A 15,416-nucleotide genomic window follows, 5' to 3' on the forward strand; every position below is an offset into this window, starting at 1 on the left:
AGAGATAGCCAGAAACAAGTTTTCATGGAATAAGGCAAGCTTGTCTTTCTTCTCCCTTCCTTCTCCCTGTCAATACCGTACATTGTACTTTTCTACTCTTTCACTGTCTTAAGGAGTAGGAGACTGGGGAGTTGGGAAATGGTGAAGAGAAAAAAATTGTTTTTCTTTGAAAGTTTTGATGTTTGTTAGAAGCTTTAAGTTGTAAGATGTGGTCCTTGTCAGTCACTTACTTAGGTGAATGAGCTGGGTTAAATAATAACTTCTCTTTAAATTTATGGCTTTTAAATGAATGGGTTTATTTAACTATTTAGGATTTTCAAAGGAGGAATTAATCTCACATACATAATTTAAATATTCTAACTTCAGTGTGATTGGTGTTTTGTTTGTTTTGAAAGGTTCTAAAATAGAATCCACTCTAAAAAGGGAGCTCTCTAGGCTGAAAACTAGACAGAAAATTGATTGGTTCACTTTGGAGGAGCCACTCTGGAGTAGCAGTTCTTTGAATAACTGAGAGCCTTTCAGTATTAACTTTGTCATTTTGTTTTATTCTTGAAACATAACAAGCTTATTCTCTAAAAAAGACACAGTAACTAGGTCAGTTTTTGTTCTAAATCTTCATGCTCAGATGCCATGTCCAGTCCTATAGCCAGCCAAGTAGAACTGTAAGCCACTTCCATCGTTTTTGTTGTGCTATGTTTTTCTTTGGGTCTTTCAGAGTTCAGTTAGGTGTTTTTCTAACACTTAGAAATTTAAGCAGGATAAGCAGCAGCTAAATCTTATATTTTTTTCTTATTTTCTGGGAATTATATCTTTAAGATAGCACTGAAAATTGATTTAGAGTTAAAACTCATGTAGGTAGTGCCCATAAGAAGACATAGATAATTTAAAAACCAGTCATGACATGACTTGGAAATAGATGTGTAAGTAACAAAATAAGAGGATCACACTAAGTTTGAAGAATACAAAATAATGAATTGTGAGGTACAAGTTCACCAGGAGAGACTTTTCCAGACAGAGATGGGTTTTAGTGATAGATTTGCTTCTGGGTATTTTCAGGTTGGAGATTTGTACAGGGCATGACAAACAGATTGGCCTGAATATTCCTGAGGGGTTCTACTGGAGAATCATTACATTTCTCACTTTTATTATGCTTGGTAGATTATATATTATGTATATATTACCATGTTTAATAAAAAGTTGACAGGTGGTCATTAAGATTTTGAAGTATCTTAAATAATTTAAAGGTTGGGTGTGTTTTATCACCTATCAGTCTTAGATATGTAAAAATTGTGCAAAAGTAAATAATTTATTAGCTGATCTATAGGACACTAAATAACAAACTAAAGGTAGTTTAGAAGGGTCTGTTTATAAAGTTCAAAAGTGTGAACTTTGTGGCCTGACCTGTGGTGGTGTAGTGGATAAAGCGTCAACCTGGAAATGCTGAGGTCGCCAGTTCAAAACCCTGGGCTTGCCTGGTCAAGGCACATATGGGAGTTGATGCTTCCTGCTCCTCCCTCCCTTCTCTCTCTGTCTCTCTCCTCTCTTTCTTTCCCTCTCTCTCTCCTTTCTAAAATGAATTAAAAAAAAATTTAAAAAAAATTATAAAAAAAAGTGTGAACTTTGTGACAAGGATTCAATTGGTAAAATTACAATGTGAGGAATTCTAAGGACAGATAGCTGGGTTTTTTGGTCTAAATTGCAAGGAAATCTGTTACAAATTGGGATATATTAACTAAATGCAGTGTGTGGATCTTACTTAACTTGAATCTGGACAAACCATGTCATTTCTTCTTCCTAAAACACACCATAATCCCCAGTATTTTCTATGCCTTCTCACATCCCCTACCCCTCATCCCAGGCACATTTGCCTGTCCAAGTCCTAATTTGTTCTTTGGAGCTCAGATTAAGTACTATATTTGTCATAGTTATAATCTCTTACCTCACATTTTGCATGATTATTTGTTTATTAACATTTGCCTTTTCCATTAAATTCTAAATTTAATGAGCCACCGTTCTTGTTTGTTAGTATTGTATCTCCAGCACTTAATATAATCCCTGGTAAAATAGATGCTTAAATATTTTTTAAATGGATCTCCTCACTTACCACCCACTAGCCACCGAATTCTCTCACCTGGATATCAGTAATTTCCTGGTTAGGGTCTCTATTAATACTCTTAATTACACCCTAATGTGTTTTTATTGTAATTAATAAGATCATACTACTTTCCTGCTTAAAAATCCCACAATATACCATTTGCTTGCTCCCAGAATACTGTTGAACATAATACTGTAAGTGATCTGAGACTTCAAATGATAAGGCCTTTACCTACCTACCTCTTGGGTCTTTATCTTCCTTGTTACACTCTAGTTAGTTAGCAATTAGTTTTACCACATAGTATACATTTATTACATCTTACAATTTTGGCTTGTATCACAATCATTGTTTAAATTAGTTTGTAATTATTTGCTTAATGCTTGCTTGTCTTGGAGTATTATAAAGCACCATGAAAAAAGGAATGGACTTTGTGTAGCTCACTGCTGAAACCCCTGCTCACTCAGTGACTTTTAAAAAATGAATCAAGACATCTGTAATTGGAAAAAAAAATACTTGTTAAATGTCAGGAAGAGGGGAGGAAGAGTTCATGGTAGGTTGAACTCAGAACTTGGCTGAAATAATAACCAAAATGCACAGATCATTTAAATTTCAGAGGCAATCTGGTTTAAGTAGTAACACGGAAGGATTAAATGTTCAAAAAAAAAACAAAACCCCCCCAGTCTTGATCAGGATGATTTAATTGGCAGTTTAGAATTGGCTCTGATACATTTGTTTTCCTATTACTACAAACCTCTAGAAAGCTGATGTAACCTAGTTAGAGTGACAGCTACAAGCTGTTTCTTAACCCATTCTCATCTGAGTTTTATTTTGCAGCTAAAACATGTGGGATATTTGACACTAGACAAGCTTGTTTTTTCCCTGAACTTTATTTCCTCCATCTCTATAAATTTTGTGGCAGGGGGAGTAATGTCATTGAACTTGTGGCTGGACACAATGTCTAGCCTGATATAACTACTTTGATTTTACTGTTTAAAGTGGAACTTCCTTTTAGATGACTATGAAGCAGACCACTCAAGAAACACAGGATTCTGTTATTAATTGAAAACACCTATTTCCTCAGTTTCTTTGCCTTAGACATTTTTTTCTCCTTCTTTTTTCCTGTCCCCTTTTGAAAGCCAACCTTATATTTATTTAGTAATTGTTCTTTTCTAATACACATATTATACTTTGCAGTTAGGATTACATCACTTTATGAGTACCACAGTCTTGTGAGGCAGATGTTGCTGTCATTTACAGAAGTCAGTTTATATTGTCCAAGATCATATAAATTTTGTAAAAGGTGAGAATTTTGTTTGAACCTGTCTTTGTGCTCTTTCCCCTATTCATTTTACACTGCTCTTGAGCTAGATAGTGAATATTTGCATATACATTTTTTTATGTGACTTTCATAAGTCCAGATTTTCTATTCCTGGCCCTGGCCAGTTTGCTCAGTGGATAGAGCATTGGCCCAGCATGCGGAAGTCTTGGATTCGATCCCAGGTCAGGGCACATGTGAGAAGTGACCATCTGCTTCTCTTCCCCTCCCTTTCCTATCTCTTCCCCTCTTGCAACTAGTGGCTCACTTGGTTCAAGCATCAGCCCTGGGCACTGAGGAGAGCTCATTTGATTTGAGCAGCTGATGGGAGTTGCCGGGTGCATCCAGGGTGCATGTGGAGTCTTCACTTTCTTACATATGGGTGGGTGGGTGGATGGATGGATAGGTTTTCTATTTCTGTCCCATAGTGATCCTTACTCTTACCCTGGATAGTGGTAATCTAGGAACTGTGTGCTCTGGATGCTCGGGAACAATCTCAGTTTTACTTAATCTATTCTTTGGTTTTGTAAGTCATCTGAAGAAGTGGTACCCAACCTTTGTTGGGCCACAGACCGGTTTAATGTCAGAAAATATTTTCACGGACCGGCCTTTAGTGTGGGATGGATAAATGTGTCACGTGACCGACACAAGCGTCAAGAGTGAGTCTTAGAAGGATGTAACAGAGAGAATCGGGTCATTTTTTAAAAAATAAAACATCGTTCAGACTTAAATATAAATAAAACGGAAACAATGTAAGTTATTTATTCTTTCTCTGCATACTGGTACCAAATGGCCCACGGACTGGTACCAGTCTGCGGCCCGGGGGTTGGGGACCACTGATCTAAAGAACCTGGAGATTTCAGAATTTAGGTTCCTCAGACTTGATTGCACACTTGGAAGTAGCACATAGCTCTGTCAAATAGTTGATCTACTAGTTCTTGGTTGTATATAGTGTGTCTAACTCGATGTCACAGTTATTTTGTTACTAGAATCTTTGTTTACATTAAAGGAAAGAACTGGTTAGGACTGAATCAGAATAAATGATGGAATTACCACCGTTGAGGTTTTCATTACATATTTGTTGTTACTTCAATAAAATTTTTAAAAACTTCTAGATCAGGGAAATGTACAACCTACTAGCACTGTTCTAATTGATTTACAGACTTCCCATCTTAGAATAGAACTAAGTGGACATAAAGGTAGTACTAGGTCAGGTGTGTGATGTAGTTCAATGCCTATCTTTAGTGTTACTTTTAGATAAACTTGAGCTCTTTTTTTTATTTTTTAAAGATGGTCTTTTTTGCCTGATCAGGCAGTGGCGCAGTGGATAGAGCATCCGACTGGGATGCAGACCCAGGTTTGAGACCCCCGAGGTCGCCAGCTTGAGTGCGGGCTCATCTGGTTTGAACAAAGCTCACCAGCTTCTACCCAAGGTCTCTGGCTTGAGCAAGGAGTTACTTGGTCTGCTGAAGGCCCAGGTCAAGGCACATATGAGAAAGCAATCAATGAACAACTAAGGTGTCGCAATGAAAAACTGATGATTGATGCTTCTCATCTCGCTCTCTGTTCCTGTCTGTCCCTCTCTCTGACTCTCTCTCTCTGTCTCTTTAAAAAAAAAAAAAAAAAAAAAGGGTGTTTTTATTTTTTTTTTAATTTTATTTTATTATTATTTTTTAATTCAGTGAGAGGAGGGGAGGCAGAGAGATAGATTCTCACATATGCCCTGACTGGGATCCACCTGGCAGCCCACTAGAGGGCAATGCTCTTCCCATCTGGGCCATTGGTTCATTGCTCAGCAACCGAGCTCTTCTTAATGTCTGAGGTGAAGGTCATGGAGCCATCCTCCAATCCCAGGGCCAACTCGCTCCAGTTGAGCCATAGCTGCAGGAGGAGGAGAAGTGGAGAAGCAGATGGGCGCTTCTCGCGTACGCCCTGACTGGGTGAGAATTGAACATGGGACATCCATACACCGGGCTTGACACTCTACCGCTGCGCCAGCCAGCCAGGACCCACACTTTTTCTTCATCATTAATAATGACTATATTAGAAACCAGTCCATCATTACATTTATGTAAGCATCACTGCAACCTAGTCATGTGTTTTTTCTTAAAACTTATATTTAAGCATGACTCTAATGTAAAATCAGTCTTTTATTTTTGAGCTATAAATTAATCTGTAATTGATTTAGATTTTGAATATTAGGGGAGTAATCCACCCCTACCTCTGGTAAACCGAGTTTCTATGGCATGTTGGGGTTTTGCTGTTAAGGAAAAACAAATGTAAGATGTGAAGTTCTTATTATTCATACAATAATGTTTTGTGGTGTGCTGCTCTGCTGCTGGAGTGTAGTAACCTTTTCACAGCTCACCTTAGACTTGTAGTTATACACCTCTCACCTTTGCAAACAGTTCAGTTTTTTTCCCCCTCCATAATGCTAGTAGTTTTGAACACTTGGGCTGGGGCATTCCATTATTGTGACAACTTTACTGAAATTTAATTCCAGCTCTAAACTCTCACATGATAAATGTATTTGTAGAATGAAACCTGTTTGTAAGTTAGGGATTGCTAGTATTCCCTTAATGCTGCCTTTAATTAGTTTATTGGCCAATATCCAAAAAATATTATCCGGAGGTTTGGTTTTATATTGGTATGTAGAACATTACCTGTATAGCAGGCCTGTTAGTTTTGATTGACGTTAGAAAAATTGAAAAGAGCTGTTCCTTAATATCACCGAAAAACTATCCAAAATTTTTGTAAACTGAAATGTTTTAAGAAATCATCTTTTCCTTTTATATTCTCAAACTTTGAAATAGATTTTGAAGTGTTTGGTTCCTTCCTTTTCTTTACATTAAACAAGAAAGAAAAAAAATCTTTATGATCTAAATTCAGAGATAACAAATAGGTTTCATTTTTCCTGCCAATTTAGAGGGCTTGGTGTCCTACCTGGAACATTGTCATGAGAAGGCTTATGAGCCAAGTTTGGAATCATTGGGAAATGAGTACACACTTAAATGGTGACAACTAAGTGGACACGAGTTGTTGCTTCTCTCTGTCCCCCTCTCCCTGCCCCCCTTCTCTTTTACCCTCTCTCCTTTCCCCTGCCCCCCTCCCTCTCTCTCTCACTTTCAAATCATGGGAAAAATTGGGGGGGGGGATTACAAAGACAGAGAGAGGGACAGATAGGGACAGATAGATAGGAAGGGAGAGAAATTAGAAACATCAACTCCTTGCTGTGACACCTTAGTTGTTCATTGACTGCTTTCTCATATGTGCCTTGACTGGGGGGTACAGCTGACCCAGTGACCCCTTGCTTAAGCCAGCGACCCTGAGCTCAAGCTGGTGAGCCTTGCTTAAAGCAGATGAGCCCGCGCTCTAGCCATCAACTTTGGGGTTTTTAACCTAGGTCCTCTGCATCCCAGTTGGACGCTCTGTCTACTGCTTGGAAAATTATATTATTTTTTATTTTTTCAGAGACAGAGAGAGAGAGAGAGAGAGAGAGAGTCTGAGAGAGGGATAGATAGGGACAGACAGACGGGAACGGAGAGAGATGAGAAGCATCAATCATCAGTTTTCCATTGCGACACCTTAGTTGTTCATTGATTGCTTTCTCATATGTGCCTTGACCATGGGCCTTCAGCAGACCAAGTAACCCCTTGCTTGAGCCAGTGACCTTGGGTCCAAGCTGGTGAGCTTTTGCTCAAACCAGATAAGCCTGCGCTCAAGCTGGTGACCTCGGGGTCTCAAACCTGGGTCTTCCGCATACCAGTCTAATGCTCTATCCATTGCGCCACTGCCTGGTCAGGCTGGAAAATTTTTTTAAAGAAAAAAATCATTGGAAGAGATTGCCAGGACTTTGTCCACCAGGGGTGACCAAAGGAGGAAATGTGGTCATCTGCCAAGAAATTATTTTTCCCTTGCTTTGCTTTGGTTTTCAACATAAAGGTTTTATTTTGGCTAGCCACTGTCAGTTGTTAAAACAAACTTGTCTGTGAATAAACTGTTAAATGGATGTTGTGGCCTTGGCTGGTGCCTCAGTGGATAGAGCATTAGCTTGGCATATTTATAATATGTCTGGGTTTGATTCCTGGTCAGGGCACACAGGAGAAGCGACCATTTTCTTCTCTTGCCTTTCTCTCCCTCTTCTCCTGCAGCCAGTGGCTCAGTTGGTTAAAGGATGGCCCCAGGCACTAAAAATAACTTGGTACTGAATCATTGGCCCCAGGCTGGGTTGCCTGGTGGATCCTGGTTGGGATACATGTGGGAGTCTGTCTACCCTCCTCTCACCTATAAATGAATGAATGGATGAATGTTGCATTAATTACATTAATCACTTTTTGACTTCAGTTTGCTGTCTTATAATAGTTGACTCCCTTGACTGTTTTCTTGAAGATTTTAGGATTTGAAAAGAAGTAAAGGAGCAGAACCTGTGTGATTTCTTATGCATAAGAGTGACAGGAAGAAATAAGATTTGAAGGGAGTTTATTTAGGAAAAGTAGTATGTGACTTATGTTATGAGTAGTAACTAAGGAGGTTATTGGAATAGCCCAGTGGTGATGCATGGGGACTTGATACACTGTGGTAGCTTCAGAAATAGAATGAACCTATAAAACCAAGACATTTTTCAGGATTAGGAAGGTGGTGAAACTTTAAGAATAATATAAGTAGCCTGACCTGTGGTGGTGCAGTGGATAAAGCGCCGGCCTTGAATGCTGAGGTTGCAGATTTGAAACCTCACACTCTCCTGGTCAAGGCACATAGAAGCAACTGCTATGGTGATGCTTCCCACGCCTCCCCTGTTCTCTCTCTCTCTGTTTCTCTCTCATTTCCTTTCAAAATCAATGAATAAAACTTTTTTTAAAAAAAAGAATAATATAAATAATAGACTATGGGGGTTAACTAGCTTTGCTTCTTTTAAAAAGGGAAGGGAGCATTTTTATAGTTTAGGAATGATGATCAGAGGTTGAGGTTCTTTACTGAATGTGGCTAGACCTAGACCTGCAGCCAACATTGAAACAAATAATTGTACTTTTAAAAAAGTATCTTTATATCTTGTATTGATTTCATCAATATTGGTGAACTATAAAATTACTTGTTTCTAAAAAATAAATAATTGCATAATACTTTATCATAATGGTTGACTTGAATGACTTCTATTTGGACCATATAAAAGTTAATAAATACCATTGCTACCTTTGATATTAATTATTGTGGTATGATTGTTAACTCGTTTTTAACCCTACTGTGGTTAGGTTTTTTTAATTTTCTTTTTGTTAGTGAGAGAGAGGCAATGAAACAGAGATAGGGACAGACGAGAAGGGAAAGAGATGAGAAGCATCATCAATTCTTTGTTATGTTACCTTAGTTGTTCATTGATTGCTTGACCGGGGGGCTACAGCTTAGCCAGTGACCCCTTGCTCAAGCTGGCTATGAGGGCCTCAAACCTGGGTCCTCTGCATTCCAGGCCAGTGCTCTATCCACTGCCCCACCTCCTGGTTAGGCAGATTTGTCCTTTTTTATTATTGACAACATAATACCCTATCAGTGAGCCATGTTAAAGTCTACTTAGAGTCACTTAAAATTTTAGGAGTGCGTGTGTGTGTGTGTGTGTGTGTGTGTGTGTGTATTTATATATATCCTGATTGGAAGTGTGAACAGTGTGACTGCTTTTATGAAAAAGAATTTTGGGTCCTTATCAGTGGTTCCATGAATAGAGCATCGGCCAGGTGTATGGACATCCAAGGTTCAATTCCTGATCAGGACACACTGGAAAAAGCAACCATCTGCTTCTCTTTCCCTCCTGTAACCAGTGACTTGATTGGTTCGAGAATGGCCCCAGGTACTGAGGATAGCTTGGTACTCAAGCATTGGCTTCAGATGGGGTTTGCTGTGTGAATCCTGGTCAGGGCGCATGTGGGCATCTGCTGCCTCATTATCTCCCTTCCTCTCACCTAAAAAGAAAAGAATTTTGTGGAAGGTCTGAAGTACTTTTGCTTGCAGAATGTACTATATGCCACTCTACCACTCTAATATTTAAGGAATTCAAAAATGTTGCCATATTTCTTTTTTGTTACTTAAAGTCAAGCATCACATTAGAGGTAGAGCTAAAATTCAACTTCTCTATTCCCAGAGGTAATGAGGTCCCTAATCCTGAATGTGTTGTATATCAGATCTGTGCATGTTTTTACACATTTACTATTTCTATTTTGGTAACAATCTTTATTATTTTATGGGTTTTTGTTTGTTTTGTTTTTTGTTTTCTTGTATGTGCCCAACCTGCAACTTGGGCTTACCGGGACAATGCTCTAACCAACTGAGCTACCCAGCCAGGGCTGTTTTTTAGTTTTTATATAGTTTTCTTATTTCACATTGTTGAGATTTAGTTGTGTTGATACATGTAGCAATAATTAAACTGATAAACAGTGTCCCATGAATTCCTTTACTACTTGTATCTATTATAGTACTTAATTTTGGTTAGTTTTTATGTTTTTTCCATTCAACATTGTCTTCTGAGATATAGTCATGTTGATCAGATAGTTCTTGTTATAGTTGATCTATTTCTCTACTTTAGCTGTAACAAACTATTGCAACGAACCTATTTTTTTATACAGATGTGCAGGCTATGGTCTCTGAAATAAAATTTCATGATAGGTGGGTATGCACATTTTCTACCTACCTATTTTTTTAATATTTAATTAATACTAATATTTTAGTCAAAATCTTAAGGCATGGCAAATTTATATATTTACTGGCCATTTGGAATTCTCTTATGTGAATTTTCTCATTGTTTGACATTTACTAGGGTTTTTTTTACATATTTATTGTAGTTATATATTTATATTTAATCTTTAGTTATGTGTGTTACCGATATATTCTATCAACCAGTGGTTTGCCTTTAACTTCATTAAATCTTTTGTCGTATGTTGAAAATTAAATTTTTTTTTTTCCCCACTCTGAAGTTCTAACAGTGCTTTTTTAAAGTTTTCAAACGGAGAAATTCTAAAATTATCCAATTATATCACAGTGAAGAGAACTAATTTATTTTTTGCATGTAAAAAATCGGCTGGTTCAATGCCATTTTCATATCAGTGCAGTATTTTCCCACTGATATGAATGCTGTTTTAAGTTTTGAGGCTCTATATTCTACCTCATTGGTCTTTTTGTCTTTCTAGACTGCCTTAATTATCATACCTTTACAGTCAGTCTATAATATGATTCCCCCCCATACTTTTTAAAGAATTTCTCTATTGTTGTTCTCCTCGCCCCCCCCCCCCCCCATGTAAGTTTTTGGTTCTGTCTGTTTCTATAAAAAAAAACTCGGAATTGGAACTTCCTAGAATTTATAAGTACATGTGAAAACTGCCTTTTTTAAAAAGAAAACTCACTGTAGGTCTCTCACATTTTTTAAGTTTTATTTTCTCTGTGAAGATCTTCTGTATTAATATTAACGTTTATTGGTGTTGTGAATAATTCTTTTTAATTGTTGGCACATAAAAACACTTAGTTTCTGTATGTTGATTTTTTACTTGGCAACATCGCTCAATTCTTGATTATATGTCTTACGTTAAAATAGAAAATATTTCTATCTCCTGAGAAATTAAAGCAATTTCAGAGAAAATATATGCTACAAGAAGGCAGTTTCAACTAGGTAATTTGGGACGTCTCTGTAAAGAGTTTTTTTTATCCATCTGTCCTATGACAGATGTGCAGGCAGACTAGATCTTTAGTTTTTCTTGACAATAGAGTTAGTCTATGTAAGGGCCTTTAGATGTTAAAAAATCTGCCATTGCCATTTAGTAATAAATGTTGCACATGTGAGGAGATGCACACTCCACCCCCATCCCCACCCCATGTGACCACAGAGGCAGAGACTGGAGTGATGATACATCTACAAGCTAAGGAACACCATTGATTGCCACACAACAACATAAACTAAAAGAAAGATGTCGATCCTCTCCTAGAGTGTTCAGAGGGATCATGACATCGCCAGCATCTTGATTTCAGTCTTCTAGCTTATATAACTGTGAGAAGATACATTTCTATTATTTTATTATTAATTAATTAATTAATTATTATTTTTTCATTTCTCTGAAGCTGGAAACGGGGAGGCAGTCAGACAGACTCCTGCATGCGCCCAACCGGGATCCACCTGGCATGCCCACCAGGGGACGATGCTTTGCCCCTCTGGGGCGTCGCTCTGTTGCGTCCAGAGCCATTCTAGCGCCTGAGGCAGAGGCCACAGAGCCATCCCCAGCTCCCGGGCCATCTTTGCTCCAATGGAGCCTCGCTGCGGGAGGGGAAGAGAGAGACAGAGAGGAAGGAGAGGGGGAGGGGTGGAGAAGCAGATGGGTGCTTCTCCTGTGTGCCCTGGCCGGGAATCGAACCCGGGACTCCTGCACGCCAGGCCGATGCTCTACCGCTGAGCCAACCAGCCAGGGCCAAATGATCGAAATTTAGCAATGGTGAGTGAAAAGATTGGCCCATCCTTTCCCCATAAAAACAACTTATTTCAGGGCTTTGAAATAGACCAGAGGTATACAACAAATTGTGGAGCATTGATTTAGTAAAAATTGCTGAACTTTTGGTAAGAATAGTAGGAGTCTAGTTTTTGTTTGTTTTTATTTTGTTTGGTGGTTGTGTTTTTGTTTGTTTTGTTTTTGCTTTACTGGGATAGCCAGAAAAATTAGGGTAGAGATGCCATTTCCTGCAGCCATTATCACCTTAAAAGTTCTCATTGCAAAATAGCAAACAAATCAAATGAAATTCCACATTGATTCTTTTATTCTATAGTCTCATCTCTCTTCTTTGGCATTTCTGTAGCTGTATCAAAACAAATAATTTGGTTTTGTGTTTGTTTTGCTATTTAAATAAAGTCATACTATACCATTTTTCAAAATGTTACTGCTACTCTTGCATTTCACTCAATATGTATTTCCTTTTAGGAGGCGCAGGTCAGAATGGAGATGGGCTGCAGACCGAGCAGCAATCGTCAGCCGCTGGAACTGGCTTCAGGCTCATGTTTCTGACTTGGAATATCGAATTCGGCAGCAAACAGATATTTACAAACAGATACGTGCTAATAAGGTAAGGGATAAGTGTCTGGTCTTTTTCAGCCCAGCTAAAAACTACCATTATCCCTTTTCTCCTATTCCTTGTAATGCTTCACTATGTCAAAGAGAATGGTTTAATATGATCTGATAAAGTGGTTTAAGAGTCTGATGTTGCTTAGTGTAGTGTGGACAATGCAGCTAGAACATAATGTTAACTTGAATATCTGTATAGAACAAAATAGTTTATATAGCTGGGCTAGTGGGCAACAGAAGAAAAAGACTGAATAATGTAAGCCATTGACCATCACTGTCATATTTGTTGTATTTATGGAAAAATGATGACTAAGGATTTTATCTTGTTTTCTTGAGGCAAAATAGGGTTTTTCCTAAAAGACTGTTCAGGCAAAATTAGACATTGATTAGGATTTTGATTTTCTTTTTTAATTTTTTAAAATTATTTTTACTTATTTTTTTATTTCATTAAGTGAGATACAAGAAGGCAGAGAGATAAACTCATGCATGCAACTTCACCCAGAAAGCCCACTAGGGGGCGATGCTCTGCCCATCTGGGGCCACTGCTCTGTTGTTCAGAACTGAGCCATTTCAGCGCCTGAGATGAGGCCATGGAGCCATCTTCAGTGCCCTGGGGCCAAATTGCTGGAACCATCCTGTGGCTGTAGGAGGGTTTGGGAGGAGAGGGAGAGAAAGAGGGAAGGGAAATGTAGAAAAGCAGATGGTCACTTCTCCTGTGTGCCCTGACCAGAACTCAAACCAGGACTTCCACTAGCTGGGCCAAGGCTCTACTGCTGAGCCAACTGAACAGGGCTTTATTTTCTCGTGTCCTTCTGTCTGCATGGGCTTCAAGCCAGTGACCGTGGAATCATGTTGATGATCCCTTGCTCAAGCTGGCAACCTTGGGGTTTTGAACCTGGGAACTCAGTGTCTCAGGTTGATGGTCTATCCACTGTGCCACCACCACTTAAGCAGTCCCTACCAAGTTTTCCAAAGCTTTCTTAGCAGAGTGTCTTTGTAGTAGTATCTCAGAGAGGTGGTTTTTTTTTTTTTTTTAGAAATTAATCAGTAGTTTAAGAGGAAATTTTTCTTTTTGGAAACATCTTGTATCCTGACTTAACTTACCTAAAAAAAAAAAAATGATGGAGTAACGTAATAGTTGGGTTTATGTAGGCTCCTCGTTATACTTAATATAAACTTAATGTTTTCTTGTTCAAGGAAAAAAATGTTTAGCATAAAAACTAAAAAAATTTTTTTGTGCATTTCCTTTCCTGGTATATGATTCTGCTAGGAAATGAGGGAGTGCTCAGATATATTTGTATGTTTTTTTTCTGTACAGAGCTTATAATTAGTTAACATTTAAACAGCAAATTGAGACAACAGTAAATGAAATAAATAATTTGGCATAAAGTTCTTCTCTGAAAGTGATATTTATTCATTTTTTTTTAAATGAAGTCCTATTTTTATTTTTATTTTTGTCGACAGAGACAGAGAAAGACAGGGACAGGACAGACAGACAGGAAGGGAGAGAGATGAGAAGCATCAGTTCTTCATTATGGCACCTTAGTTCATTGATTGCTTTGTCATATGTGCCTTGAACGGGTAGAGGGGGGAGGCTAATAAAAAAAATAATAACGTTAAAAATATGAAACATTCTCATGTATTACAATCCATTCATTTCCTACTGCTCATGTTCATAGTTGCGGGTAGCTGGAGCCGATCACAGCTGTCCTCTGGGACAACACCAAATTTTTATTGGCTAATGCATAACGAACACGGGTCATTGTATGGCTCTCACAGAATTACATTTTAAAATATGTGGCGTTCATGACTCGCTCAGCCAAAAAGGTTCCCGACCCCTGTTGTATACCCATCATACCCATCACCCAAAGTCAAATCATTTTCCAATGGAAGTGAGATTTAAAGACACAAAATACATCATCTCAGAACTTCTGACTGGAAAGCATCAAAGATGTGATATTTGTCATAAATAAATTGTGAAAAAAACCTGGGGAGAAAAAATACAATCATGGTGCTTTAGGAAGTTTAGCAATGTGGATAAAGCAAGTAGGGTCTCAGTTAGCCAGAGGCATTTTCTTGGAAGGAGATGGGTCTTGGATTTGACATGCTCTTTGAAAGGACAGATAACATTTTGGATAAATATAAGAAAGGGGCAGACTTCAGTATGAGCAAAAACATAAGAACAGGTAGTGTTGTAACCTATAATTGCATTTAGTTACATACTACATTATAATAATCCCCACCTCTCAGCAGCAACTTTATATACATTCAGTCATTTTCTAGAAGAGAATGAGATTGCTATAACTTAACAATATTTGGAGAAGTAGTTGGAAATAGATAAACAGGATGTAGGGACAGATTATGTGGGGCTTTGAATGTCAAGATGAGTTTGGGCTAGTTTTGGTGGAAATGGAAAGTGTAGTTTAGTCTCTTATGCAGGGAAGATGTTGAATGCAGTATTTTGAGAAGGAAATTGTGTGGAAGATAGCTGCTTTTTACAAATAAGATTTTACTTTGAAATGGTAAAGTTTGTGGGGTCTACTTTATACTTGTGATTGATTGAGGCAAGAATATATCTGGCAGCAAAAGTTCTTTTAGCCAGAAATACCTCATTTTGAAGGCTAGACCAAACGTTTCTTGCTTGGTTATTGACCTTTCCTCCCCTTTTCTGAGGAGTCTGTCCATCATTTTCTATGCAGGCTAGGTATGGGCTTATTCCAGAATAGGTAAGTACTGTTTCTCTTGCTTTTAGGGGGAAAAAAAAAAGACGTACTTCATTTTTTTAAACTTAAGTAAAAAATTTCATTGTCTTTCTTAATGTCCCCCACCCAACTCTTTTCATCTCTTTGCATGCCCTGTTTCAAGGGACCTCAGAGATGGGTTATTTGGTTCATTGGCTCATAGATTTTATATTATGATGGCCTAG

General features: G+C 38.1%; 1 protein-coding gene across 4 annotated transcripts in view; it reads left to right on the top strand.

Moving 5' to 3' along the window:
• KANSL1 (KAT8 regulatory NSL complex subunit 1) overlaps positions 1-15,416 on the top strand; it is a 217,155-nt gene that overhangs the window by 140,469 nt on the left and 61,270 nt on the right. For all 4 annotated transcript variants that reach the window (XM_066363097.1, XM_066363096.1, XM_066363095.1 and 1 more), the window contains one exon: positions 12,350-12,491. In XM_066363097.1, coding sequence (XP_066219194.1) covers positions 12,350-12,491 — 142 coding nt within the window. The remainder of the gene's footprint in view (positions 1-12,349; positions 12,492-15,416) is intronic.

This window comes from Saccopteryx leptura, chromosome 2 (genome assembly GCF_036850995.1).
Source record: "Saccopteryx leptura isolate mSacLep1 chromosome 2, mSacLep1_pri_phased_curated, whole genome shotgun sequence".
Taxonomy (NCBI): domain Eukaryota; kingdom Metazoa; phylum Chordata; class Mammalia; order Chiroptera; family Emballonuridae; genus Saccopteryx; species Saccopteryx leptura.